The 26,764-nt window shown below is 39.9% G+C and overlaps 2 protein-coding genes across 2 annotated transcripts; both read right to left on the reverse strand.

Annotated features, from left to right (window-relative positions):
- Positions 1 to 1,743: 1,743 nt before the first annotated feature.
- Positions 1,744 to 7,280, reverse strand: LOC110298649 (olfactory receptor 13A1-like). Its single transcript, XM_021168011.2, has 2 exons — positions 7,229 to 7,280; positions 1,744 to 2,783 (listed from the first exon to the last, which is right to left on the reverse strand). Exon 2 carries the CDS (start codon positions 2,698 to 2,700, stop codon positions 1,744 to 1,746), a length of 957 nt encoding a protein of 318 aa, XP_021023670.2. The 5' UTR covers positions 2,701 to 2,783; positions 7,229 to 7,280.
- Positions 7,281 to 22,667: 15,387 nt separating this feature from the next.
- LOC110298653 (olfactory receptor 13A1-like) lies at positions 22,668 to 23,624 on the reverse strand. The gene has a single exon (XM_021168018.1). It carries the CDS (start codon positions 23,622 to 23,624, stop codon positions 22,668 to 22,670), a length of 957 nt encoding a protein of 318 aa, XP_021023677.1.
- Between the last annotated feature and the right edge of the window lie 3,140 nt (positions 23,625 to 26,764).

The following is a 26,764-nucleotide window of genomic DNA, read 5'->3' on the forward strand; positions in this document are numbered from 1 at the left end:
CATCTACCCCCTGCAGGTAGTTGTCACAATTCCCCTTAACCCAGTAAATCAAAACTCTAGAAGCTTATAATTAACCAGTCAGATTTATAGATCCATAAATTCACAATTCAAAAGATGCCCACACAATAATTTCAGAGCCAATGATGATGATACAATCTTCCCACCTAGATAAGACAAATTGTCCTGTAATTATTCATCCCTTATAAGATATTCATAGCTAACTATGGCTATTTAAAGCCACGCTGAATCTGGATTATCTTTCTCTTCCTCCATTTCTCTTCTTCTTCCTTCCCTTCTTCCCGTCCCTGTCCTGTCCTGCAACTCTTCATTCCAACTCCCTTATCCCTGTCCAATCACAGGCTTCTTATTTTATTAATATTTAAATTAATTGGGGAAAAATTCTTCTACATGGAACCATGGGACATAATCAATATTTGGAAAAGGAATCTGGGTAACAAGGATGAATTACTGTACCATATATGATTTACATTACAACTGCTGGTGTGTTATAGCATTTAGGAAGAATAAGGTAGTAGGCTGATGAAGAATGGGCATAGTCTGAAGTGAATACTGCATCTCAGCATCAGCTGTTGCAGATAGGGCCCTTTCTCCACTGTGTTGTCTTCTCACCAATATCTCAGCAGTGGGCACAGATGCACTTCTCCCTCCTCTCCCTCCTCCTCTTTCTTTCTTTCTTTCTTTCTTTCTTTCTTTCTTTCTTTCTTTCTTTCTTTCTTTCTTTCTTTCTTTCTTCTTTCTGTTATCACAGTGTTTTAGCCATAAGTGCTGGGTCCACACAAAATGGACTCTATCTTTGCAGAGACGGAGAGAGAGAGTGAGAGAGAGAGAGTGAGAGAGAGAGAGAGAGAGAGAGAGAGAGAGAGAGAGAGAGAGAGAGACAAAAAGAGACAGGGATGGAGCGAGACAGAAAGAGAATGAGAGATTGATAGTGTGGTTGGATGGGTAGTAGGATGAGGGGAGATTTGTGGGAGGGGAAAGAATATGATTAAAATATGTAATAGGGAAAATTGTCTATGATCCATTCTTTGTTGACTTTTATTTAAATATGAAGGAGGAGTTTGACTTTTCTGTGTAGACATTCATCTAGCTTCCCCAAACTCTTTGTTGGAAATAATTAATCTTTCCTGTGCTTTTGATTATTTTCATTGTCATAAATTAGCTGGAATCACATGTGTGAGTTAAGTGTTGAATAATAAACTTCATCTCTGTTCCACTGGTTGCATCCCCCCTCAAACCAGTTTCACTGGCTTTGATGTCCACAGCACAGCAGGGAGCTGTGAAATTACAAGTCCGAGTTTCTCTATTCTTTATTCTTCCCAAGATAGTGAGGCCATAGAGGCCCCTCAAGTTTACTTATGAAATCTAGAATCATTAGCTGTGGTTCTTAACCAAGGCTCTGTGATATTCAGAGGGTGGCACTGGATGAAAGGCTATTTTTTGACTGTCATCAATGTCATCCACTGAATATCTTTCCACCTCAGAACACTGAATACCTATTTAAATAAACTTTACTTTTGAAATGATTTATTCTTATCAGGAGATGATGATGGTGTTTTTATTTACAGTGACTCAAAGAAGTTACAGTGAGTTGAATTGTCCAGTCTTCTCATCAGATAGAGGTTTTCTAAAGCAAGAATAGGGACACCACAGCTCCATGAGGCTTCCGTTAGAAGAGGATTTTAGGAACCACACAGGCCTGGAGAATAGACTACATATTGCTACTTAATATGAGAAAGAGGGCAAGAGTCTTCTGAGGGCACGCTTGACATCCTTGTTCCTAAGTGAATAGATGAGGGGGTTGAGGGTTGGGCTCAGGACTGAGTACAAAACGGCGGTAAATTTGTTTCTTTCTGGGCTGTAGCTGGAACCAGGACTGATATAGGCACAGAACACAGATGAGTAGTACACAGAAACCACGATGAGGTGGGATGAGCAGGTAGAAAAGGCCTTCCTCTTGCCCTCAGCAGAACGCATGCGCAGGATGCTGGCAATGATGCAGCCATAGGATAGCAAGGTAAGTACAAAATTGATGCCTCCATAAAAAACATCTGCCACAAGAGTCATAAATGTATTTACATATGTAGGACTACAGGAGAGCAGGAGGAGTGGGGGAATCTCACAGAAGAAGTGGGTGATGACCTTGGGGCCACAGAATGACAGCCGTGTCATCAGACCAGTGTGTACAGATGCATTCACAGCACAGATGGACCATACAGCCACGGCCAGAGTCCCACACAGCTGTGGGCTCATTCTAGAGCTGTAGTGGAGGGGACTGCAGATGGCCACATAGCGGTCATAGGCCATGACCGTGAACAGCAGCAGCTCAGAGGCTTCAGACCACACAAGAAAGAAGAGCTGGGCCATGCATCCTTTGAAGGAGATGGTGTTTTCTTCAGACAGTAGACCAACCAGGGCCTTGGGCAGCACAGAGGAGGTGCAGATAATATCCATGGTTGCTAAGTTGCACAGGAAAAAGTACATGGGAGTGTGGAGCCCAGTGCTGGAGGTGATCAAAGCAATGATCACCATGTTGCCCATTAAAGCCACTGTGTAGAGGGACAGGAAGCAGCCTGTCAGGAACAGTCTTAGACTAGGGTGCTCTGAGAACCCTTGCAGCACAAACTCTGTCACTACTGTCTGGTTGAGACTGAACATTGTTGTGAGGAGGATCCAGTTCATAGAGGTGTGGATTGGCTTCTGAGAAAATATTATATTTTATTATGCCAAAGTCTGATTTTGAAATGTGATCATCTCACAATTTTCTGCTGACAGAAAGGGAAAGAGTAAATGTATTCGCACCATCAAAGCCTCTCATCCCCTATTTTCTTACCATACCTGTTGGTATTTTGTTTACAGTTGAATTTTCAACTAGAAATCTTTCCCTGTAGGTTTGGATCAACAAAGATATCTGCTCCTCTCCCATCCTTTTGTACATGTGAAATGAGTTTAGCATTCCTAGTTCGGTACAAGCCTATGCTTCTCTTCTACATCACCTGAAAGCACTATGCTCTCCTGACAGTGCTGGAAACAGCAGCCCTTCCTCCCACAGCTGATTTTTTCCATGCATTGGCAACTTTGAAGGAACACACACTGAGATGACTCTTGCACTGTCCTTCATACCTGGCCTATTGACGTTAAGTCGATTTTTTTTCTTTAATATTTGTAAAAGTATTTCTCTTCTACCCACTGAAAATTGATAATTATTGTGTCTTTGGCTATGGAGACATGTATCTCCTGTTTCAACTTACTGTGATATGTGACTTCTCCTGTGGATGAAACTATCCTGACTCAACTCAACCCACTTACCCCAGAGAGCATTTCTCAAAAACCCCAGCCTAAAGAGAGATTGTATTTCTCTTTCTTTTCTGTCTAAACAAATCACAGTGATGTCAAAGTAAACACACCCAGAGGTGAAATCATTGTCACAGTTACAGATGTTCCTGTGTGCTTTCATTGGCATGCACAGAAACTTGTCACCACCTCCCCAGTGGTTTGAGATGTTGATATTATAGAGCTCAGCTCGATCCTCTGAGCCATCTTTTACCTTTAGCCTATGCCCATGGAAGATCCTCAGTAGCTTACTGTTCTATATGACAAATATGTTCTTCCACATCCTCTCACCCCTCTCGTCCAACTTACCCTCTAAGCTTACAAGTATGGTTTTCCCAGGATTGTAAAGTATTCATAATTTCTTTAAGTTTTTCATAATTTCTGGCTTCATTACCTTTTCAACATTTCCAGTTTTCTCCTTTATCACTCAAGAAGTATAGAGTGTGCACTTTTAGATCATTAGCTTTTGGGCCCTAGTTCAAATCCTCTGTCTCTCTCCTGTCCTTTAGCAAACCACATTCTATTGCTTGATACAGAAGTCTCATCTGACATCACCCATTCGCTTTTTCTAAAGGAATTCCTGAGTCCCTATGTATACATAATCTACCCCATATGTAAACATTTTTGTGACAATTATTTGTAGTGTCAATTTTCTGGAAATAGTCTTTGCTTTGCAGCTCTTTTAGTGCCCAAGATAAAATGATACTTTCCTTCATGACTGAGCACATCCATGGCATATTAGCCAGTATAATATGCTCCACTTACTGAATCCAGTGGTGCTCAGCACTTTCTCACTTTATCCTGCACCCATCACCTAACACTGCATTTTCTTTGGTCACATTTTATCTCCTGTATTGTTTCTGTAATGTGCCTCACAACTTATTTTCTCCTTATCCTGATCATACATGTTGAATTTTAAACATTATTTCTACCTCCATTCAAACTGGAGGTATTCAAATGAAGTATTTGCTGTCTTCAACCATAAGGACAGTGTTGGCTCTGACCATATGTTCTATTGCACTAGAGAGCAACAATATACAGTTTGATATTTCAATTAGATCTACAGAAAAAAGAATTCAGATGTAAATTTCTTATATTGTCCTGGCATATTTTGAATCTGTCTAGCTAATCAAGCAAACCTGGATTTTGGACTATACTCCTGATAGTCCTGATAGTCTATGAGTGACACTCAGCACCTTCCCAGGAGAGCACTGATTAAGATCACCTCAGGATGAGGTAAAGACAAATATTAAAAATAATTGAAATCCATTAAAATTTTTTTGATTGATTTTTGCTACCAATAGCACATATAACAAGATGAGAAATAACAGATTTATAAATGACACCTCTAAAAGGCAATGACAGAGAAATGTAATCCATCAGGTGATTGAGGACCCCGACTTATCTCCATGTACTTATGAATACATAATTTACCTCAAAGGAGTAAAAAAAGTACACACTAGAGAAAAGAAAAACAAAACCTTTTTGACTAATGATCATGGTCAAACCTGTTGATTACACATAGAAGAATTATATGATCATTTGCTTTGTTAGAGTTACGTGAGGCAATTTTATATTACTGTGGCTATTGTAAAAACCTGCAGGAGGGTGTATGTGAGGTGGTACTGGGGGGAGTGATCAATAGAAAGAAAGAAAGAAAGAAAGAAAGAAAGAAAGAAAGAAAGAAAGAAGGAAAGAAAGAAAATGAATGAAAGAAAGAAAGATTTCCCTAACTTATTTCTTTGTTTGTTTATCTCTTATATAATGGAAGGCTACTTTTCTTTTAATTAATTTTGTATCCAGCCACTTTACTGAAGGAGTTTATCAGTTATAGGAGTTCTCTTTGACTTCTTTCTTTCCAATTTGTATCCTTCTTGATCTCTTTTAGTTGTTTTATTGCTGTAGCTAGTACTTCAAGTATTGTATTGAATAGATGGGGAGAGAGTGGGCAGACATGCCTTGTCCCTGATATTAGTGGAATTGTTTAAGTTCTCTCCATATAATTTAATGTTGGCTACTGGCTTGCTGTATACTGCTTTTATTATGTATAGGTATGTGCCTTGTATCTCTGATCTCTCTAAGTCTTGTAACATGAACGGGTGTTAGATTTTTGTCAAAAAGCCTTTTCAACATCTAATGAGATGATCATGGGTGATTTTTCTTTCAATTTGTTTACATGTAGAATTATGTTGATATTTTCATATATTAAACCATCCCTGAATCTCTGGGATGAAGCCTACTTGATCATGCTGAATCATGTTTTTGATGTGTTTCTGGTTTATGTTTGTGAGCACTCTGTTATTTTTAGAGACAGGAGCCTAGCATAACTGTCCTCCAAGAGGCTCTACCCAGAAGATGACTAAAACAGATGTAGATACTCACACCCAAACACTGGACAGAGTCTGGGGGACCCTTATGGAAGAGTTGGAGGAAAGATTGAAGGCCCTGAATTGAATGGGAACTCAACAGGAAACTCAATAGAGTCAACTAACCTGACACTTGGGGGCTCTCAGAGACTGAGGCACCAACCAAGATCATACAGAGGCTGGACCTAGGCACCTCACACATATGTAGCAGATGTGCAGCTTGGTCTTCATGTGGGTTCTCCCAACAATTGAAGTGGGGCTGTCCCTAAAGCTGTTACTTGTCTGTGGAATATTCTCCCCTAACTGTGCTGCCTTGTTTGGTCTCAGTGGGAGTGTATGCTCCTAATCCTGCAGAGACTTTATGTGCTAGCATAGGGGGAAATTCAAGGTGGGACACCACCCTCACAGAGGAGAAGGGGAGGAGTGAGGGGGGAGGAAATCCCTGAGGGGAGATTGGGAGGGAGGTAGCAATTGGGATGCAAAGTAAATAAATAAATTAATTAATTAAAAAACAAAGCAACAAAAGAATTACACTAAATACTTATCATTAATCTTTATAGAACTAGACTTCAAGTGGATCAAGACCTCAACCTAAGACCCAACAATCTGAAAATGCAAAGGAGAAAACTCGTTGTCACTGGAAAGGTCTTTCTGAACAGAACCATTGTTCTGTAGGCATTGAGATTAATAATTGACAAACAGGCTCACTTGTAACAGCAATGCTTCTGTAGAGCAAAGAAAACCATCATTTGAGCTAAGAGCTATGCTACAGAATGGCAAAATCTTTACCATTTAGACATTTAACAGTGTTAAAATACAGAATATACAAATAATTAAAAGCTTCAAACAAGAAAATAAGCAACCCAACTGACCTGGGGACCGGAATTAAACAGAGAATTTTCAAAAGATGTAACACAAATACTAGTATGGCTGTCCACTGAGAGGTCCAACAAGCAGCTGACTGAGATGGACACAGATACTTATACCCAACCACTGGACTGAAGGTGGGTCCGTGGAGGTTGACCAATAGACATATACACAGCAGAAGACTGCCTGCTCTGGCATCAGTGGGAGAAGACACACCTAACCCTTGAGAGATTTGAGGCCTCAAGGAGTGGAGAGGCCTAGCAGGGTGAGGACATCTTCTTGGAGACAGGGGAGAGGAGGAATGAGATGAAGAAATGTGAGAGAGCAGACTTGGAGGTGGGCAATGGCTGGATTATGATAAATAAAAGTAATAAAAAATGTTCAACATGCTAAGTCATCAGAGAAATGCAATTTAAAACTTTTTTTGAGAATAAATGTTACTCCAGTCAGAATGAACAAGGGGAAAAAGACAGGCAATGCTAGCAAATATGTAGGGAAAGGAGAATACTTATTCAGTACTAGTCGGAATGTAAACTGGTACAGCTACTATGGAAATCAGTATGGCGGATCATTAAAGATGGAAACTGATATAGTACATACTTCAGGTATATCACTTTTAATCATAAACCCAAAGGAATACATACCTTAATGAAGCAACATTTGTTCTTACATGCTCATCGCTGCTCTATTCATAGTAGCCTGGAAATGGAAATGACATAAATGTTCATCCTGTGATGAACAGGGAGTAAACATATGGTATTTATAAAATGGCACATCACTCAGTTGTTAAGAGAAAGACAATTATGAAGATTTAGGAAAATGAATGGAGCTGGAAGCAATCATGCTGAAGTGGCCCTGACCTAGAAAGATATCTGCTGCAATAGAACCTTCCTAAATATACACATATACAGATATAACAATATTCAAATGGGATTACTCTGTAATGGGGGTCAACAGCTGGGCTAGACACCACATGCTACTAAATAAACCTCTTGTATCAGTAATAGATAAACACTTGAAGAGATGTTAATTTCTGTATACTGTTGACTCTCAGACATCACAAGCTCTTGCTGTTCCTCTTAGTTATATCCAAAATGTGATGGTAAGATCCTATTGTCAGAGGACCTTACTTAGACAATCAATATGGAGAAATAAAGTAGGTACAGACATGCAAGCTTCACCACTACTTGCTTGATTTCACAGTTCTGAAAGATGTTGTGCAGATTTTTTGAGGAGAAAAAAATCACCAATCTTACCCACTTCTGAACCTTATGAGCTATAGCAATAATCACAGGCTTGGCAAGACATGGCCACTGATTGGACAGTGACATGGATGATATGGGATAAGCAAACACTTTCTCATTGAATTTAAGACCCACTTCTCTAGATGCAACTCATATTTGGAACTGTTAACAAGACTAGGAGAGTGTTCTAAGACCAACCCTAGGTCTAGTTATTTTTCAGGGTATGCAGGCATGAGGAAATGTAGTATTCATGCACAATGGAATGTTATTCATCCAGAATAACATGATAGCCTACATGAAATGGAAAATGGATGGGAATGGATATTAATGTGTGAAGAAATACAAGCCAGGCCCAGAAAGAGACACCACATTTATCTCTCACATGTGGAAAGTAGAAAACTGCATCTTAGTTGGATAATGATCAATAGACTTATTAATTGTCAAAGATGAAGAAATTGTAAAGGACGTAGGACAATGAAAACCAAGTACATTTAGAAAGAAGAATAAGTTCCCGGGCTCTGCATAGTGGAGTGAAGACACCCCACAGTCATCTTTTACATATTTACAAATAACTAGAAGAGAGAAGCTCCAAACTAGAAAAGTCAGAGATGAAAAAGTAACCATATCATCAACATTTGCTTAGAATATGTGTTAACGTTTTGAAATATCAACACAGAAATATCTTGTTTTTCCAAATAGTAACAATGATTGTCAGCATTCATGGCATATTTATTCATATACCATTTCAGAAAGATTTATCACAGAATAGGAAGGTATAAGCAGATTAAGATGTGAAAAATAACTCTTCACAATGAAGTTATATGCTTTCATGTCAAGGGAAATGCTCAGAAAACCTGATCTATAACACTATATATACGTCTGTGTCACTTACAGGTTATTGTGACATGAGCAAGAATGTGTAGAGGAATTCTGGGATCCTGAAAATGTCCTGCATCTTCATAGAACTGTGCTACCAGAAGGTAGCATTGTGTAAAAGACATTAGATGGTTAAAAGTATGGAAAACTCTTTTTTAAGTGTACCTTGAAAATTATAAAGAAAGATTACCTCACTTGCTAAGTTTCCTTTAATAAAAGCTTTCACATTCATTTTCAGAGCTGTTTAGTGTTAGAGCAAATGTAAGCTGTATTATGGGTAATGGGAGTCACATCTTTTACACTGAAGGGGGCAACACCAATGAGAAAGCGAGAGTGTGTCATCTATGATATTACATCATTACTGGAGAGGTCACATTGAGACTCTTTGGTGAACACCATCATGTAATGCCTTTGCCACTCTATATATTCATGGCTACACCTACATGTATGCATTCACTCTACCACACTGAGAGATGGAATGTATGTGCCCAGCACCAAACAGATATGAATGAAAACAAGAAAACATCAATAAATCACAGCAGGTGTGCCAACATTTCTGATTAAATCTATATCAACCACAATGATAATTAAAATAATTTACCTCAGTCTACTGCACTTAGAGAAAAAGGATAGAACAATTACAATGAATGTCTGAAGTGTGATAAACAGGATCTTTCAGTAAAGGGATTAAGAGCTTGCTCAGGGACAAGGCTTTGACACTGTAGTGAGAACCTATAAGATCCTGCAGTGTCTTGATGAATAAGGACCCATGGAAGAGACTGAGATAACATGCAGGGCTTTGGTTTGTGAACCCTGAGAGCTCCTAGGACAGGAATAACTAGTGAAATCAGACGGGTGCTAGATTGGAGTATTCCCAAGTCCACATTGAGATGGACTAGCAAACTGGAGAGGGGTGTTGCTCTTGAAGAACAAACAGTGGGAAGGAGATTAGAAGAGATCATGACTGTTAATCTGTTTAAGGACAAAGGCTGGATTATTACATACAACATTCCTAGAATCTCAGCTTCCTACAGAATATGTGTTGGCTTCTTGGGAAAAGTACTAATATCACCCTGGGTACTTACCTAGTCATTCCAGCTGCTGCTTCTAGTCAGGATCAAACCAGGCAGCTGCTGCACAGTGTCATGGAGTAGCACCAGTATTTGTACTATCAGAGAAGATAAACTACAGATAAAAGTGGTTGGAAAAAACTCATATTGGTGGCCAGTGACTGCCATTTTGCCTGCATTGGTCAACAGAGGCATGTCATAAACTGTTATATCCAACAGACTAAGGCAGTCTTTTTCTGGGTTAGTTTAAATGCATGACAGAGAGTAGAATAGCACTTATAGAAAACCACAAATCCATACTTATTTTCTTCATACATACTGTGTTTAGCAACCGTTATTTTGAGCCGCTCATTTTTAAGAGTCTAGCTGAGACACGTGATATCATCTTACTAAGATGTGATACTGCTATGTAGAGGAAAAAGTTAAAAGTTTTATAACTGCTCACCCATGCATACTGTGAAACTGTCTGATGATCTGCATGTACTTGAGCCCTTTCTCCATAGTCCCATTCAGCTTTTTGTGAACTTAGTTTTGATTTCTAGCGTACCCATTTCTTCCTCAGAAGACGTGTAAGAACCTAGTATCCAGGTGGGGGGTTTGTGGGAACAAATTCACAACAGCCTCTCATGGTTACTCTAAGCCAGATCTCAGCAAGGCTGGCCTGAAAACCTTCAGAAGCTGAGCCTTAGCCAGGAGCAGAGCAGCTGAGGCTCCTCACCAGGGTCAGGCACTAGAATGTCTGTAAATACCGTGGTCAAGACAGCAAAAGTGGCAGAGGAAGCATCTGTACCTCCAGCCCTATTAACACAGCACCCTTCCCATTATATGGTCATTTTTCTTGATACTTAATTTTAGACAGCTGTAATTTTTCTTTAAGTGACTCCCAGTCATGCCAACCCTGATTTGGAGCAGATAGGGCAAGTCTAACTCCAGGAGGCTGGACTGATGTTTTCAACTCAAGGTAAAGAGCATTTTCTATCCTCAGAACAACAGCAAGAAAATATCTTTTGTGGCATTTTCCACCAATCTCTCTGGACACCAATGACCAAAAGGGGTACATTCAAAGTACTATCTAGACATCAATATGATTCATTTAAATTTGTTATTTTCATCTCATAATGTGGGAATACTGTGGGAGAATGAATAGTCTAGCTATGTCCATAAGGCAAATATAACAGAAATTAACAAACTCTTTGATCATGATTAGAAACTAGACATTCTGCTGTTTATACAATGGAGCAGGAAACAAAATCTTTCTATCATATTCTGTTTTTGGATCTCTGACCCAGCACTTGTCATCAAACCCGGGATCCATTGAGAACCTAACCCTTATGTGTTTCTGTCCCTCTGTATTGACTTCCAAAAATGGGGACAAATGCCATTTTTAGAGAATTATCTTTTGCTTGGAGTACCATTATTAGCTCCTGAAAGTCTTCACTCACCTGTCTCTGTCCAAGTGAATTGAACTGACAGATGGCTCCCACACAGAGACCACTGTGCTGAGCACTGATGTTCTCTCCTGCAAGCACCAAGTCTTTTGTCCTTCTGAAGCTCTGTCTTCCTTTGTGTTGAGTATCAATTGACCTTCACAAATTCCAGTGATTTTCTGAGACCAGGGCAGATGTTGGTCCTGGTACCTCTTGGGATAGAAATCCAACGAGAAATCTCTTAGGATCAATTAAAAAATACCTCTTAGCTTCATAAACCCCAAATCCCTGAAGGCTGGTGTAGATGAGTGTGGTAAGAGGAATCTCATAGGTAGGAGCACTTCCTCCTCCACAATCCACACACATCTTCCTGAATCTCCTGGTATTCTCATGTTCTGTGCCAAAAGTCTCACCATAGTATTAATTGACGCCTTTGATCTTGGCCGAGAGTGCTTCATGTCAACTGGATATATGCAATGGATTTATTCTAAGTATGTTCTACTTTCAATGCTTCCCTTCCAAGCCTTCAATATATCTTTATGAATTAATGTTCTTTCAGTATGTCCAGTCCATTCTGTTTGCTACATTTTAAGTCCCTGAGAATATAGACACGGGTAGCATTACACAGACAGAATAGGCATATTTGATGAATACAGATTAATCTGCACATATGCATTTAATAACTATTAATAAATAAAGCACAGCCATGAATTTAGAGAAGAGTGGGGAAGGAATATATGGAAAGGTTTTGAGGTAGAAATGGAGGACAGAAACATTAGAATCAAAATGTAATCAGAAAGTTTTTGAAGAAAAATATTTTTTTATTACATATTTTTCTCAGTTACTTTTCCAATGCTATCCCAAAAGTCACCCATAGCGCCCCCCCACTTCCCTACACACCCATTCCCATTCTTTTGGCCCTGGCATTCCCCTGTATTGGGGCATATAAATTTTGCAAGTCCAATGGGCCTCTCTTTCCAGTGATGGCCGACTAGGCCATCTTTCGATACATATGCAGCTAGAGACAAGAGCTCCGGGGTACTGGTTAGTTCATCATGTTGTTCCAACTATAGGGTTGCAGATCCCTTTAGCTCCTTGGGTACTTTATCTAGCTTCTCCATTGGGAGCCCTATGATTCATCCAATAGCTGAAAGTGAGCATCCACTTCTGTGTTATTTTGGCCCTGGCATAGTTTCACAAGAGAGAGCTATATCTGGGTCCTTTCAGCAAAATCTTGCTAGGGTATGCAATGGTGTCAGCGTTTGGAAGCTGGTTATGGGATGGATCCCTGGATATGGCAGTCTCTAGATGGTCCATCCTTTCATCACAGCTCCAAACTTTGTCTCTGTAACTCCTTCCATGGGTGTTTTGTTCCCAATTCTAAGAAGGGGCATAGTGTCCACACATTGGTCTTCATTCTTCTTGAGTTTCATGCGTTTAGCAAATTGTATCTTATATCTTGGGTATCCTAAGTTTTGGGCTAATATCCACTTATCAGTGAATACATGTTGTGTGAGTTCCTTTGTGATTGTGTTACCTCACTCAAGATGATGCCCTCCAGGTCCATCCATTTGGCTAGGAATTTCATAAATTCATTCTTTTTAATAGCTGAGTAGTACTCCATTAAGTTAATGTACCATATTTTCCGTATCCATTCCTCTGTTGAGGGATATCTGGGTTCTTTCCAGTTTCTGGCTATTATAGATAGGCTGCTATGAACATATTGGAGCCTGTTTTCTTCTTACTGGTTGGAACATCTTCTGGATATATGCCCAGGAGAGGTATTACTGGATCCTCCGGTAGTACTATGTCCAATTTTCTGAGGAACCGCCAGACTGATTTCCAGAGTGGTTGTACAAGCTTGCAATCCCACCAACAATGGAGGAGTGTTCCTCTTTCTCCACATCCTCGCCAGCATCTGCTGTCACCTGAATTTTTGAACTTAGCCATTCTGACTGGTGTGAGGTGGAATCTCAGGGTTGTTTTGATTTGCATTTCCGTGATGATTAAGGATGTTGAACATTTTTTCAGGTGCTTCTCTGCCATTCGGTATTCCTCAGGTGAGAATTCTTTGTTCAGTTCTGAACCCCATTTTTTAATGGGGTTATTTGATTTTCTGGAGTCCACCGTCTTGAGTTCTTTATATATATTGGATATTAGTCCCTTATCTGATTTAGCATAGGTAATGATCCTTTCCCAATCTGTTGGTGGTCTTTTTGTCTTATTGATGGTGTCTTTTGCCTTGCAGAAGCTTTGCAGTTTCATGAGGTCCCACTTGTCAATTCTCGATCTTACAGCACAAGTCATTGCTGTTCTATTCAAGAATTTTTTCCCTGTGCCCATATCTTCAAGGCTTTTCCCCACTTTCTCCTCTATAAGTTTCAGTGTCTCTGGTTTTATGTGAAGTGCCTTGATCCACTTAGATTTGACCTTAGTACAAGGACATAGGAATGGATCAATTCGCATTCTTCTACATGATAACAACCAGTTGTGCCAGCATCATTTGTTGAAAATGCTGTCTTTCTTCTACTGGATGGTTTTAGCTCCCTTGTCAAAGATCAAGTGACCATAGGTGTGTGGGTTCATTTCTGGGTCTTCAATTCTATTCCATTGGTCTACTCGTCTGGCACTATACCAGTACCATGCTGTTTTTATCACAATTGCTCTGTCGTAAAGCTTTAGGTCCGGCATGGTGATTCCACCAGAGGTTCTTTTATCCTTGAGAAGAGTTTTTGCTATCCTAGGTTTTTTGTTATTCCAGATGCATTTGCAGATTGCACTTTCTTTTTTTTCTTTCTTTCTCCTTTCTTCCTTCTTTTCTTTTTCTTTTTTTAAAATTTTTAATAATTTTTATTACATATTTTCCTCAATTACATTTCCAATGCTATCCCAAAAGTTCCCCATACCGCCCCCAACTTCCCTACCCACCCATTCCCATTCTTTTGTCCCTGGCATTCCCCTATATTGGGGCATATAAAGTTTGCAAGTCCAATGGGCCTCTCTTTCCAGTGATGGCTGACTAGGCCATCATTCAATACATATGCAGCTAGAGACAAGAGCTCCGGGGTACTGGTTAGTTCATCATGTTGTTCCCCCTATAGGGTTGCAGATCCCTTTAACTCTTTGGGTACTTTCTCTACCTTCTCCATTGGGAGCCCTGTGATCCATTCAATAGCTGACTGTGAGCATCCACTTTTGTGTTTGCTAGGGCCCAGCATAGTCTCACAAGAGACAGCTATATCTGGGCCCTTTCAGCAAAATCTTGCTAGTGTATGCAATGGTGTCAGCGTTTGGAAGCTGGTTATGGGATGGATCCCTGGATATGGCAGTCTCTAGATGGTCCATCTTTTCATCACAGCTCCAAACTTTGTCTCTGTAACTCCTTCCATGGGTGTTTTGTTCCCAATTCTAAGAAAGGGCATAGTGTCCACACATTGGTCTTCATTCTTCTTGAGTTTCATGCGTTTAGCAAATTGTATCTTATATCTTAGGTATCCTATGTTTTGGGCTAATATCCACTTATCAGTGAATACATATTGTGTGAGTTCCTTTGTGATTGTGTTACCTCACTCAAGATGATGCCCTCCAGGTCCATCCATTTGGCTAGGAATTTCATAAATTCATTCTTTTTAATAGCTGAGTAGTACTCCATTGAGTAAATGTACCACAATTTCTGTATCCATTCCTAAGTTGAGGGGCATCTGGGTTCTTTCCAGCTTCTGGCGATTATAAATAAGGGTGCTATGAACATAGTGGAGCATGTGTCCTTCTTACCGGTTGGGACATCTTCTGGATTTATGCCCAGGAGAGGTATTGCTGGATCCTCCGGTAGTACAATGTCCAATTTTCTGAGGAACCGATAGACTGATTTCCAGAGTGGTTGTACAAGCTTGCAATCCCACCAACAATGGAGGAGTGTTCCTCTTTTTCCACATCCTCGCCAGCACCTGCTGTCACCTGAATTTTTGATCTTATCCCTTCTGACTGGTGTGAGGTGGAATCTCAGGGTTGTTTTGATTTGCATTTCCCTGATGATTAAGGATGTTGAACATTTTTTCCAGGTGCTTCTCTGCCATTCGGTATTCCTCAGGTGAGAATTCTTTGTTCAGTTCTGAGCCCCATTTTTTAATGGGGTTATTTGATTTTCTGGAGTCCACTGTCTTGAGTTCTTTATATATATTGGATATTAGTCCCTTATCTGATTTAGCATAGGTAATGATCCTTTCCCAATCTGTTGGTGGTCTTTTTGTCTTATTGATGGTGTCTTTTGCCTTGCTGAAGCTTTGCAGTTTCATGAGGTCCCACTTGTCAATTCTCGATCTTACAGCACAAGTCATTGCTGTTCTATTCAAGAATTTTCCCCCTGTGCCAATATCTTCAAGGCTTTTCCCCACTTTCTCCTCTATAAGTTTCAGTGTCTCTGGTTTTATGTGAAGTTCCTTGATCCATTTTAGACTTGACCTTAGTACAAGGAGATAGGAATGGATCGATTCACATTCTTCTACATGATAACAACCAGTTGTGCCAGCACCATTTGTTGAAAATGCTTTCTTTCTTCCACTGGATGGTTTTAGCTCCCTTGTCAAAGATCAAGTGACCATAGGTGTGTGGGTTCATTTCTGGGTCTTCAATTCTATTCCATTGGTCTACTCGTCTGGCACTATACCAGTACCATGCAGTTTTTATCACAATTGCTCTGTAGTAGAGCTTTAGGTCCGGCATGGTGATTCCACCAGAGTTTATTTTATCCTTGAGAAGAGTTTTTGCTATCCTAGGTTTTTTTGTTATTCCAGATGAATTTGCAGATTGTACTTTCTAATTCGTTGAAGAATTGAGTTGGAATTTTGATGGGGATTGCATTGAATCTGTAGATTGCTTTTGGCAAGACAGCCATTTTTACAATGTTGATCCTGGCAATCCATGAGCATGGGAGATCTTTCCATCTTCTGAGATCTTCTATAATTTCTTTCTTCAGAGACTTGAAATTTTTATTATACAGATCTTTCACTTCCTTAGTTACATTCACGCCAAGAAATTTTATATTATTTTTGACTATTGAGAAGGGTGTTGTTTCCCTAATTTCTTTCTCAGCCTGTTTATTCTTTGTGTAGAGAAAGGCATTGATTTGTTTGAGTAAATTTTATATCCAGCTACTTCACCGAAGCTGTTTATCAGGTTTAGGAGTTCTCTGGTGGAATTTTTAGGGTCACTTATATATACTATCATATCATCTGCAAAAAGTGATATTTTGACTTCATCTTTTCCAATTTGTATCCCTTTGATCTCCTTTTGTTGTCGAATTGCTCTGGCTAGGACTTCAAGTACAATGTTGAATAGGAATGGAGAAAGTGGACAGCCTTGTCTAGTCCCTGATTTTAGAGGGATTGCTTCTAGCTTCTCACCATTTACTTTGATGTTGGCTACTGGTTTGTTGTAGATTGCTTTTTATCATGTTTAGGTATGGGCCTTGAATTCCTGATCTTTCCAAGACTTTTATCATGAATGGGTGTTGGATCTTGTCAAATGCTCTTTCCGCATCTAACGAGATGATCATGGGTTTTTTGTCTATGAGTTTGTTTATATATTGGATTACGTTGATGGATTTCCGTTTATTGATCCATCCCTGCATCCCTGGCATGAAACCCACTTGGTCAGGATGGATGACTGTTTTGATGTGTTCTTGGATTTGGTTAGCAATAACTTTATTGAGGATTTTTGCATCAATATTCATAAGGGATATTGCTCTGAAGTTTTTTATCTTTGTTGGGTCTTTCTGTGGTTTAGGTATCAGAGTAATTGTGGCTTCATAGAATGAGTTGGGTAGAGTACCTTCTGATTCTATTTTGTGGAATAGTTTGTGAAGACCTGGGATTAGATCTTCTTTGAAGGTCTGATAGAACTCTGCACTAAACCCATCTGGTCGAGAGCTTTTTTTGGTTTGGAAACTATTAATGACTGCTTCTATTTCTTTGGGGGATATAGGGCTCTTTAGATCATTAACCTGATCTTGATACAACTTTGGTACCTGGTATCTGTCTAGAAACTCCTCCATTTCATCCAGGTTCTCCATTTTTGTTGAGTATAGCCTTTTGTAGAAGGATCTGATGGTGTTTTGGATGTCTTCAGGATCTGTTGTTATGTCTCCTTTTTCATTTCTGATTTTGTTAATTAGAATGCTTTCCCTGTGCCCTCTAGTGAGTCTGGCTAAGGGTTTATCTATCTTGTTGATTTCCTGAAAGAACCAGCTCCTTGATTGGTTGATTCTTTGAATAGTTCTTCTTGTTTCCACTTGGTTGATTTGGCCCTTGAGTTTAATTATTTCCTGCCGTCTCCTCTTCTTGGGTGAATTTGCTTCCTTTTGTTCTAGTGCTTTTAGGTGTGTTGTCAAGCTGCTAATGTGTGCTCTTTCTAGTTTCTTTTTGGAGGCACTCAGAGCTATGAGTTTTCCTCTTAGAAATGCTTTCATTGCGTCCCATAAGTTTGGGTATGTTGTGGCTTCATTTTCATTGAACTCTAAAAAGTCCTTAATTTCTTTCTTTATTCCTTCCTTCACCAAGGTATCATTGAGAAGAGTGTTGTTCAGTTTCCACGTGAATGTTGGCTCTCTATTATTTATTTTGTTATTGAAGATCAGCCTTAGTCCATGGTGATCTGATAGGATGCATGTGACAATTTCAATATTTTTGTATCTGATGAGTCCTGTTTTGTGACCAATTATGTGGTCAATTTTGGAGAAGGTACCCTGAGGTGCTGAGAAGAAGGTATATCCTTTTGTTTTAGGATAGAATGTTCTGTAGATATCTGCCAGATCCATTTGATTCATAACTTCTGTTAGTTTCACTGTGTCCCTGTTTAGTTTTTTTTTCCATGATCTGTCCATTGGTGAAAGTGGTGTGTTGAAGTCTCCCACTATTATTGTGTGTGGTGCAATATGTGCTTTGAGCTTTACTAAAGTTTCTTTAGGGAATGTGGCTGCCTTTGTATTTGGAGCATAGATATTCAGAATTGATAGTTCCTCTGTGAGGATTTTACCTTTGATGAGAATGACTTGCCCCTCCCTGTCTTTTTTGATGACTTTGGGTTTGAAGTCAATCTTATCAGATATTAGAAGGGCTACTCCAGCTTCTTTCTTCATACCATTTGCTTGGAAAATTGTTTTCCAGCCTTTCATTCTGAGGTAGTGTCTATCTTTTTCTCTTAGATGAGTTTCCTTTAAGCAGCAAAATGTTGGGTCTTGTTTGTGTAGCCAGTTTGTTAGTCTATGTCTTTTTATTGGGGAGTTGAGTCCATTGATATTAAGGAAAAGTAATTGTTCCTTCCTCTTATTTTTGTCGTTAAAGTTGGCATTCTGTTCTTCTGGCTGTCTTCTTTTAGGTTTGTTGAGGGATTACCTTCATGTTTTTTCTAGGGAGTGGTTCCCGTCCTTGTATTGTTTTTTTTTCTGTTTTTATCTTTTGAAGGGCTGGGTTCGTGGAAAGATAATGTGTGAATTTGGTTTTGTTGTGGAATACTTTGGTTTCTCCATCTATGTTAATTGAGAGTTTGGCTGGGTATAGTAGCCTGGGCTGGAACTTGTGTTCTTTTAGTGTCTGTATAACATCTGTCCAGGCTCTTCTGGCTTTCATAGTCTCTGGTGAAAAGTCTGGTGTAATTCTGATAGGCTTGCCTTTATATGTTACTTGGCCTTTTTCTCTTACTGCTTTTAGCATTCCATCTTTATTTAGTGCATTTGTTGTTCTGATTATTATGTGTCGGGAGGTATTTCTTTTCTGGTCCAGTCTATTTGGAGTTCTGTAGGCTTCTTGTATGTTCATGGGCATCTCTCTCTTTAGATTTGGGAAGTTTTCTTCTATAATTTTGTTGAAGATGTTTGCTGGTCCTTTGAGTTGAAAATCTTCATTCTCATCCACTACTATTATCCATAGGTTTGGTCTTCTCATTGTGTCCTGGATTTCCTGGATGTTTTGAGTTAGGATCTTTTTGCGTTTTCCATTTTCTTTGATTGTTGTGCCGATGTTCTCTATGGAATCTTCTGCTCCTGAGATTCTCTCTTCCATCTCTTGTATTCTGTTGCTGATGCTCGCATCTATGGTTCAAGATTTCTTTCCTAGGGTTTGTATCTCCAGTGTTGCCTCATTTTGGGTTTTCTTTATTGTGTCTACTTCCCTTTTTAGGTCTAGTATCATTTTGTTCATTTCCATCAACTGTTTGGATGTGTTTTCCTGTTTTTCTTTAAGGACTTCTACCTGTTTGGATGTCTTTTCCTGTTTTTCTTTAAGGACTTCTACCTGTTTGATTGTGTTATCCTGTTTTTCTTTAAGGACTTGTAACTCTTTAGCAATGTTCTCCTGTAGTTCTTTAAGGGAGTTATTAAAGTCCTTCTTGATGTCCTCTACCATCATCATGAGATATGCTTTTAAATACAGGTCTAGCTTTTTGGGTGTGTTGGGGTACCCTGGACTGGGCGAAGTGGGAGTGCTGGGTTCTGATGAAGGTGAGTGGTCTTGGTTTCTGTTAGTAAGATTCTTATGTTTACCTTTCGCCATCTGGTAATCTCTGGAGTTAGTTGTTATAGTTGTCTCTGTTTAGAGATTGTTCTTCTGGTGATTCTGGTTAACATCTATCAGCAGACCTGGGAGACACGCTCTCTCCTCTGAGTTTCAGTGGTTAGAGCACTCTCTGCTGGCAAGCTCTTCTCTTACAGGGAAGGTGCAGAGATCTCTGATGTTTGGACCCCCTCCTGGCCGAAGAAGAAGGCCCAAAACAGGACCTTTCCCAGATGCTGTGTTGCTTTTGCAGGTCACAGATGTCAGCTTCTTTGGTGCACACTCTCACCTGTGCAGACTAAGCTTCTAAGTTCGGCGGAGTCCCGGAACCAAGATGGCGCTCCCTGCTCCTGAGGCAGAGGGTTCCCGTGCTGGGCGGACTGCTGTCCTCCGGCTGGGAGGCTGCTGGATGTCTGCGTCCCCAAAAGGGTGCTGCCTCAGCGTCTCTGTGGCTCCCGCCTGTCGCAGAAGCTGTCTGCCTCTGTGGTGCACACTCTCACCTGTGCAGACTAAGTTCCTAAGTTTGGCGGAGTCCTGGAACCAAGATGGTGCTCTTTGCTTCTGATCAGAGGGCTCCCGTGCAGGGCGGACCATTGTCCTCAGGCTGGGAGGGTGCCAGATGTCTGCGTTCCAACAGGGTGCTGCCTCAGCGTCTCTGTGGCTCCCGCCTGTCCCAGAAGCTGTCTGCCTCTGTGGTGCACACTCTCACCTGTGCAGACTAAGTTTCTAAGTTCGGAGGAGACCCGGAACCAAGATGGCGCTCCCTGCTGCTGGACAAGACCTCTTAAGGCAATGCCATGCTAGATTTATATCTCAGGAAAATTACAGACCTTATATTGGAATAACTGGCCATATAATTGCGTTCTTTATGTTGATTCTCAATCTTACAGCACAAGCCATTGGTGTTCTGTTCAGGAATCTTTCTCCTGTGCCCATATCTTTGAAAGAAAGCCTCTTTTCTATGTCCTCCACTTCTATGTGTTCTGGGCTACCATGTTGTGAGGAAGCTTCTCTAGTAAGTAAGCCCACCCCCACGAGTCCCTTCTGCAATATAAGCCCAAACAATCAAGTAGCCATGGATTGAAGCTTCTGGAACTGTTGCAGGAAATTCTAAAAATCATCACCATCCCAGGCTATCTATACTCAGGTACTCTCTGCCAACTGTCTCTTTGCCTCTTGCCTAACCCCAGTTGGCTATCTTCCCAGCTCTGGTTCACCTGCCACAGAACTTCTCATTCCTTTTCAGCCATCTACCCCCTGCAGCTAATTGTCACAAATCCTCTTAATCCAGTAAATCAAAATTCTAAAATCTTATAATTAACCAGTCAGGTTTAAATATCAATAAATTCCCAATTCACAAGATGCCCACAGAATAATTTCAGAGCCCATTGATAATGATACAGGTTGCCCAACTTATATATGCCAAATTGTCCTATAATTTTCCATCCCTTATAAGATATTTTAGGTACCTGTGGCTGTTTTAAGCCACGCAGAATCTGGATCATCTTTCTCTTCCTCCATTTCCTTTCTTCTTCCTTCCCTTCTTCCTGTCCCTCTCCTGTCCTCCAACTCTTCGTTCCAACTCTCTTTTCCCTGTCCAATCACAGGCTTCTTACTGTATTAATATTTAAATTAATTGTGGGAAAATTCTGCTACATGGAACCATGGGACAAAATCAATATTTGGAAATGGTATTTGGGTCACAAGGATGATTTACTGTACTATACATGATTTACATCACAACTACTGGTATGGCATAGCATTTAGGAAGAATAAGGCAGTAGGCTGATGAAGAATGGGTATAGTTTGAAATAGGTATGGCATCTCAGCATCAGCTGTTGCAGATCCTGCCCTTTCTCCACTGTGTTGTCTTCCCACCAATATCTCAGCTGTGGGCACAGATGCACTTCTCCCTCCTCTCCCTTCTCCTCTTTCTTCCTGTTATCACAGTGTTTCAGCCATGAGTGATTGGTCACAAAATGGACTCTATCTTTTGTGTGCACAGTTTGGTATTATTCTGTCTCATTGGTTTGTGTATATTTTACATTTTGCAGAGAGAGAGAGAGAGAGAGAGAGAGAGAGAGAGAGAGAGAGAGAGAGAGAGTCACAAAGAGATAGGGATGGAGAGGGACAGAAAGAGATTGAGAGAGTGGTTGGATGGGTAGTAGGATGAGGGGAGATTTGTGGGAGGGGAAATAATATGATTAAAATATGTAATAGGGAAAATTTGTCTATGATCCATCTTTTGTTGACTTTTATTTAAATACGAAGGAGGAGTTTGACTTTTCTGTGTAGACATTCATTTAGCTTCCCCAAAATTCTTTGTTGGAAATAATTAATCTTTCCTGTGCTTTTGATTATTTTCATTGTCATAAATTAGCTGGAACCACATGTATGAGTTAAGTGTTGAATAATAAACTTCATCTCTGTTCCACTGATTGCATCCCCCTTAAAACCAGTTTCACTGGCTTTGATGTCCATATCACTGCAGGGTGCTTTGAAATTAAAAGCCTGAGTCACTCTATTCTTTATTCTTTCCAAGATATTGAGGCCACATTGGTCGCTCAAGTTTACTTATGAAATTTAGATTAATTAACCAAGGCTATGTAGTATTCATAGGGTGGCATTGAATGAAATTTTTTGACTGTCACCAATGTCATCCACTGAATATCTTTCAGACTAGGAACATGGAATCCCTATTTAAATAAACTTTACATTTGAAATCATTTGTTCTTGTCAGGAGATGAAGCTGGTATTTTTATTTACACCAGCTAACTTACTGTGAGTAGAATTGTCCAGTCTTCTCATCAGACAGAGGTTTACTAAAGCAATAATAGGGACACCCCGGCTCCATGAGGCTTCCCTTAGGAGAGCATTTTAGGAACTGTACGGGCCTGGAGAATAGCCTACATATCTCTACTTAATTTGAGAAAGAGGGCAAGAGTCTTTTCAGGGCAAGCTTGACATCCTTGTTCCTCAGTGTATAGATGAGGGGGTTGAGGGTTGGGCTGAGGACTGAGTACAAAACTGAGGTAAATTTGCTTCTTTCTGGGCTGTAGCTGGAACCAGGACTGATATAGGCACAGAACACAGATGAGTAGTACACAGAGACCAAGATGAGGTGGGATGAGCAGGTAGAAAAGGCTTTCTTCTTGCCCTCAGCAGAACGCATGCGTAGGATGCTGGCAATGATGCAGCCATAGGATAGCAATGTAAGTACAAAATTGATGCCTCCATAAAAGGCATCTGCCACAAGAGTCATAATGCTATTCACATATGTAGGACTACAGGAGAGCAGGAGGAGTGGGGGAATCTCACAGAAGAAGTGGGTGATGACTTTGGGGCCACAGAATGACAGCTGTGTCATCAGACCAGTGTTGATGGATGCATTTAGTGCACAGATTGACCATACACCCATGGCCAGGGCCCCACACAGCTGTGGGCTCATTCTAGAGCTGTAGTGGAGGGGACTGCAGATGGCCACATAGCGGTCATAGGCCATCACTGTGAGCAGCAGTAGCTCAGAGGATCCAGACCAAACAAGAAAGAAGAGCTGGGCCATGCATCCTTGGAAGGAGATGATATTTTCTTCAGACAGTAGACCAACAAGTGCCTTGGGCAGCACAGAGGAGGTGCAGATAATATCCATGGTTGCTAAGTTGCACAGGAAAAAGTACATGGGACTGTGGAGCCCAGTGCTGGAGGTGATCAAAGCAATGATCACCATGTTGCCCATTAAAGCCACTGTGTAGAGGGACAGGAAGCAGCCTGTCAGGAACAGTCTTAGACTAGGGTGCTCTGAGAATCCTTGTAGCACAAACTCTGTCACTACTGTCTGGTTGGGACTGACCATAGTTGTGTGGATTATCCAGTTCATAGAAGTGTGAATTGGCTTCCTAGAAAATATTACACTTTATTATGCCAAAGTCTGATTTTGAAACGCGACCTTCTCACAATTTTCTGCTCTCAGAAAGGGAAATAATAAGTGTATTTGCATCTGCGAAGCCTCTCATCTCATATTTTCTTACCATACCTGTTGGTATTTAATTCACAGTTGAATTTTCAACTAGGAATCTCTCCCTGTAGGTTTGGATCAACAAAGATATCTGCTCCTCTCCCAACCTTTTGTACATGTGAAATGAGTTTAGCATTCCTAGCTCAGTTCCAGCCTGTGCTTTTCTTCTACATCACCTGAAAGCACTATGCTTTCCTGACAGTGCTGGAAACAGTAGCCCCTCCTCCCACAGCTGGTATTCTCCATGTAATGGCAACTTTAAAGGAAGACACACTGAGATGACGCTAGCACTGTCCTTCATCCCTGGCCTATTGATGCTAAGTCACTTTTTTTCTCTAATATTTGGAAAAGTATTTCTCTTCTACCCACTGAAAATTGATAATTATTGTGTCTTTGGCTATGGATACATGTATCTCCTGTTTCAACTTACTGTGATATGTGACTTCTCCTGTGGATGAACTATTCTGACTCAACTCAACTCACTTACCCAAGAGAGCATTTCTCAAAAACCCCAGCATAAAGAGAGATTGTATTTCTGTTTTTTTTCTGTCTCAACAAACTAAAGTGATATCAAACTCAACACACCCAGAAGTGAAATCAGTGCCACAGTCTACAGATGTTCCTGTGTGCTTTCACTGGCATGCACAGAAACTTGTCACCACCTCCCCAGTGCTTTGAGATGTTGATTTTATAGAGCTCAGCACGATCCTCTGAGCCATCTATTACCTTTACCCTATGCCCATGAAATATCCTCAGTAGCTTCCTGTTGTATATGACAAATATATTCTTCCACATCCTCTCACCCCTCTCATCCAACTTACCCTCTAATCTTGCAAGTATGGTTTTCCCAGGATTGTAACATATTTCCAATTTCTTTAAGTTTTTCATAATTATCAGCTTCTTTTCCTTTTCAACATTTCTAGTTTTCTCCTTTATCACTCAAGAAGTATAGAGGGTGCACATTTAGATCATTAGCTTTTGGGCCCTAGTACAAATTCTCTGTCTCTCTCCAGTCCTTCAGCAAACAACATTCTATTGCTTCATAGAGAAGTCTCAATTGACATCATCCATTCCCTTTTTCAAAGGGTTTCCTGAGTCCCTATGTAAACGTACTCTAACCAAAATGTAAACATTTTTGTGTCAATTATTTGCAGAGTAAATTTTCTGGAATTAGTCTTTGCAGCTCTTTCAGTGCCCAAGATAAAAGGATATTTTTCTTCATGACTGAGCATATCCATGGCATATCTGCCAGTGCAGTGTGCTCCACTTACTGAATCCAGTGGTGCTCAGCACTTCCACACTTTGTCCTACACTCATCTGCTAACACTGCATTTTCTTTGGTCACATTTTTATCTCCTGTATTGATTCTGTAATATGCCTCACAACCTATTTTCTCCTTATCCTGATCATACATGTTGAATTTAAACATTATTTCTACCTCCATTCAAACTGGAGGTACTCAAATGAAGTATTTGCTGTCTTCAACCATAAGGACAGTGTTGGCTCTGACCATATGTTCTATTGCACTAGAGAGCACCAATATACAGTTTGATATTTCAATTAGATCTACAGAAAAAAGAATTCAGATGTACATTTCTTATATTGTCCTGGCATATTTTGAATCTGTCCAGCTAATTCAAGCAAACCTGGATTTTGGACTATACTCCTGATAGTACTGATAGTCTATGAGAGACACTCAGCACCTTCCCAGGAGAGTACTGATTAAGATCACCTCAGGATGAGGTAAAGAAAAATATTAAAAATAATTGAAATCCATTAAAAATTTTTACTTTTGATTGATTTTTGTTACCAATAGCACATATAATAAGATGAGAAGTAACAGATTTATAAATGACACCTCTAAAAAGCAATGACAGAGAAATGTAATCAATCAGGTGATTGAGGAGCCAGACTCATCTCCATGTACTTATGGATACATAATTTAGTACAAAGGAGTAAAAAAGTACACACAAGAGAAAAGAAAAACAAAACCTTTTTGACTAATGATCATGGTGAAACTGGTTGATTACACATAGAAAAATTATACAATCACTTGCTTTGTTAGAACTACATGAGGCTATTGTATATTACTCTGGCTATTGTAAAAACTGGCAGGAGTGTCTCTGTGAGGTTGGACTGGGGGGAGTTTTTAATAGAAAGAAAGAAAGGATGAAAGGAAGAAAGGAAGAAAGAAAAGAAGGAAGGAAGGAAGAAAGAAAGAAAGAAAGAAAGAAAGAAAGAAAGAAACAAACAAACAAACAAACAAAGAAAGTAAACTATTTCCCCTCATTTATTTCTTGGTTTGTTTATCTTTTATATAATGGAAGGCTATTAATTTTTTTTTGAGTTAATTTTGGATCCAGCCACTTTACTGAAGGACTTTATCAGCTGTAGGAGTTCTCTTTGACTTCTTTCTTTCCAATTTGTATCCTTCGTGATCTCTTTTAGTTGTTGTTGTTTTTTTTTTTTTGTTTTTTTTTTTTTTTGTTTTTGCTCTAGGTAGTACTTCAAGTATTGTGTTGAATAGATGGGGAGAGAGTGGGCAGACTTGCCTTGTCCCTGATTTTAGTGGAATTGTTTTAAGTTTCTCTCCATTTAATTTAATGTTGGCTACTGGCTTGCTGTATACTGCTTTTATTATGTATAGGTATGTGCCTTGTATCTCTGATCTCTCTAAGTCTTGTAACATGAACGGGTGTTAGATTTTTGTCAAAAAGCCTTTTCAACATCTAATGAGATGATCATGGGTGATTTTTCTTTCAATTTGTTTACATGTAGAATTATGTTGATGATTTTCATATATTAAACCATCCCTGAATCTCTGGGATGAAGCCTACTTGATCATGCTGGATCATGTTTTTGATGTGTTTCTGGTTTATGTTTGTGAGCACTCTGTTATTTTTAGAGACAGGAGCCTAGCATAACTGTCCTCCAAGAGGCTCTACCCAGAAGATGACTAAAACAGATGTAGATACTCATATCCAAACACTGGACAGAGGTTG

This window comes from Mus caroli, unplaced genomic scaffold (assembly GCF_978045245.1).
Source record: "Mus caroli unplaced genomic scaffold, Mus_caroli_1 scaffold_8, whole genome shotgun sequence".
Classification (NCBI taxonomy): Eukaryota; Metazoa; Chordata; class Mammalia; order Rodentia; family Muridae; genus Mus; species Mus caroli.

Bases quoted from the DNA above. Each gene is read 5' to 3' on its own strand.
- LOC110298653 (XM_021168018.1), bottom strand. From the start codon at position 23,624: ATGAACTGGATAATCCACACAACTATGGTCAGTCCCAACCAGACAGTA.
- LOC110298649 (XM_021168011.2), bottom strand. From the start codon at position 2,700: ATGAACTGGATCCTCCTCACAACAATGTTCAGTCTCAACCAGACAGTA.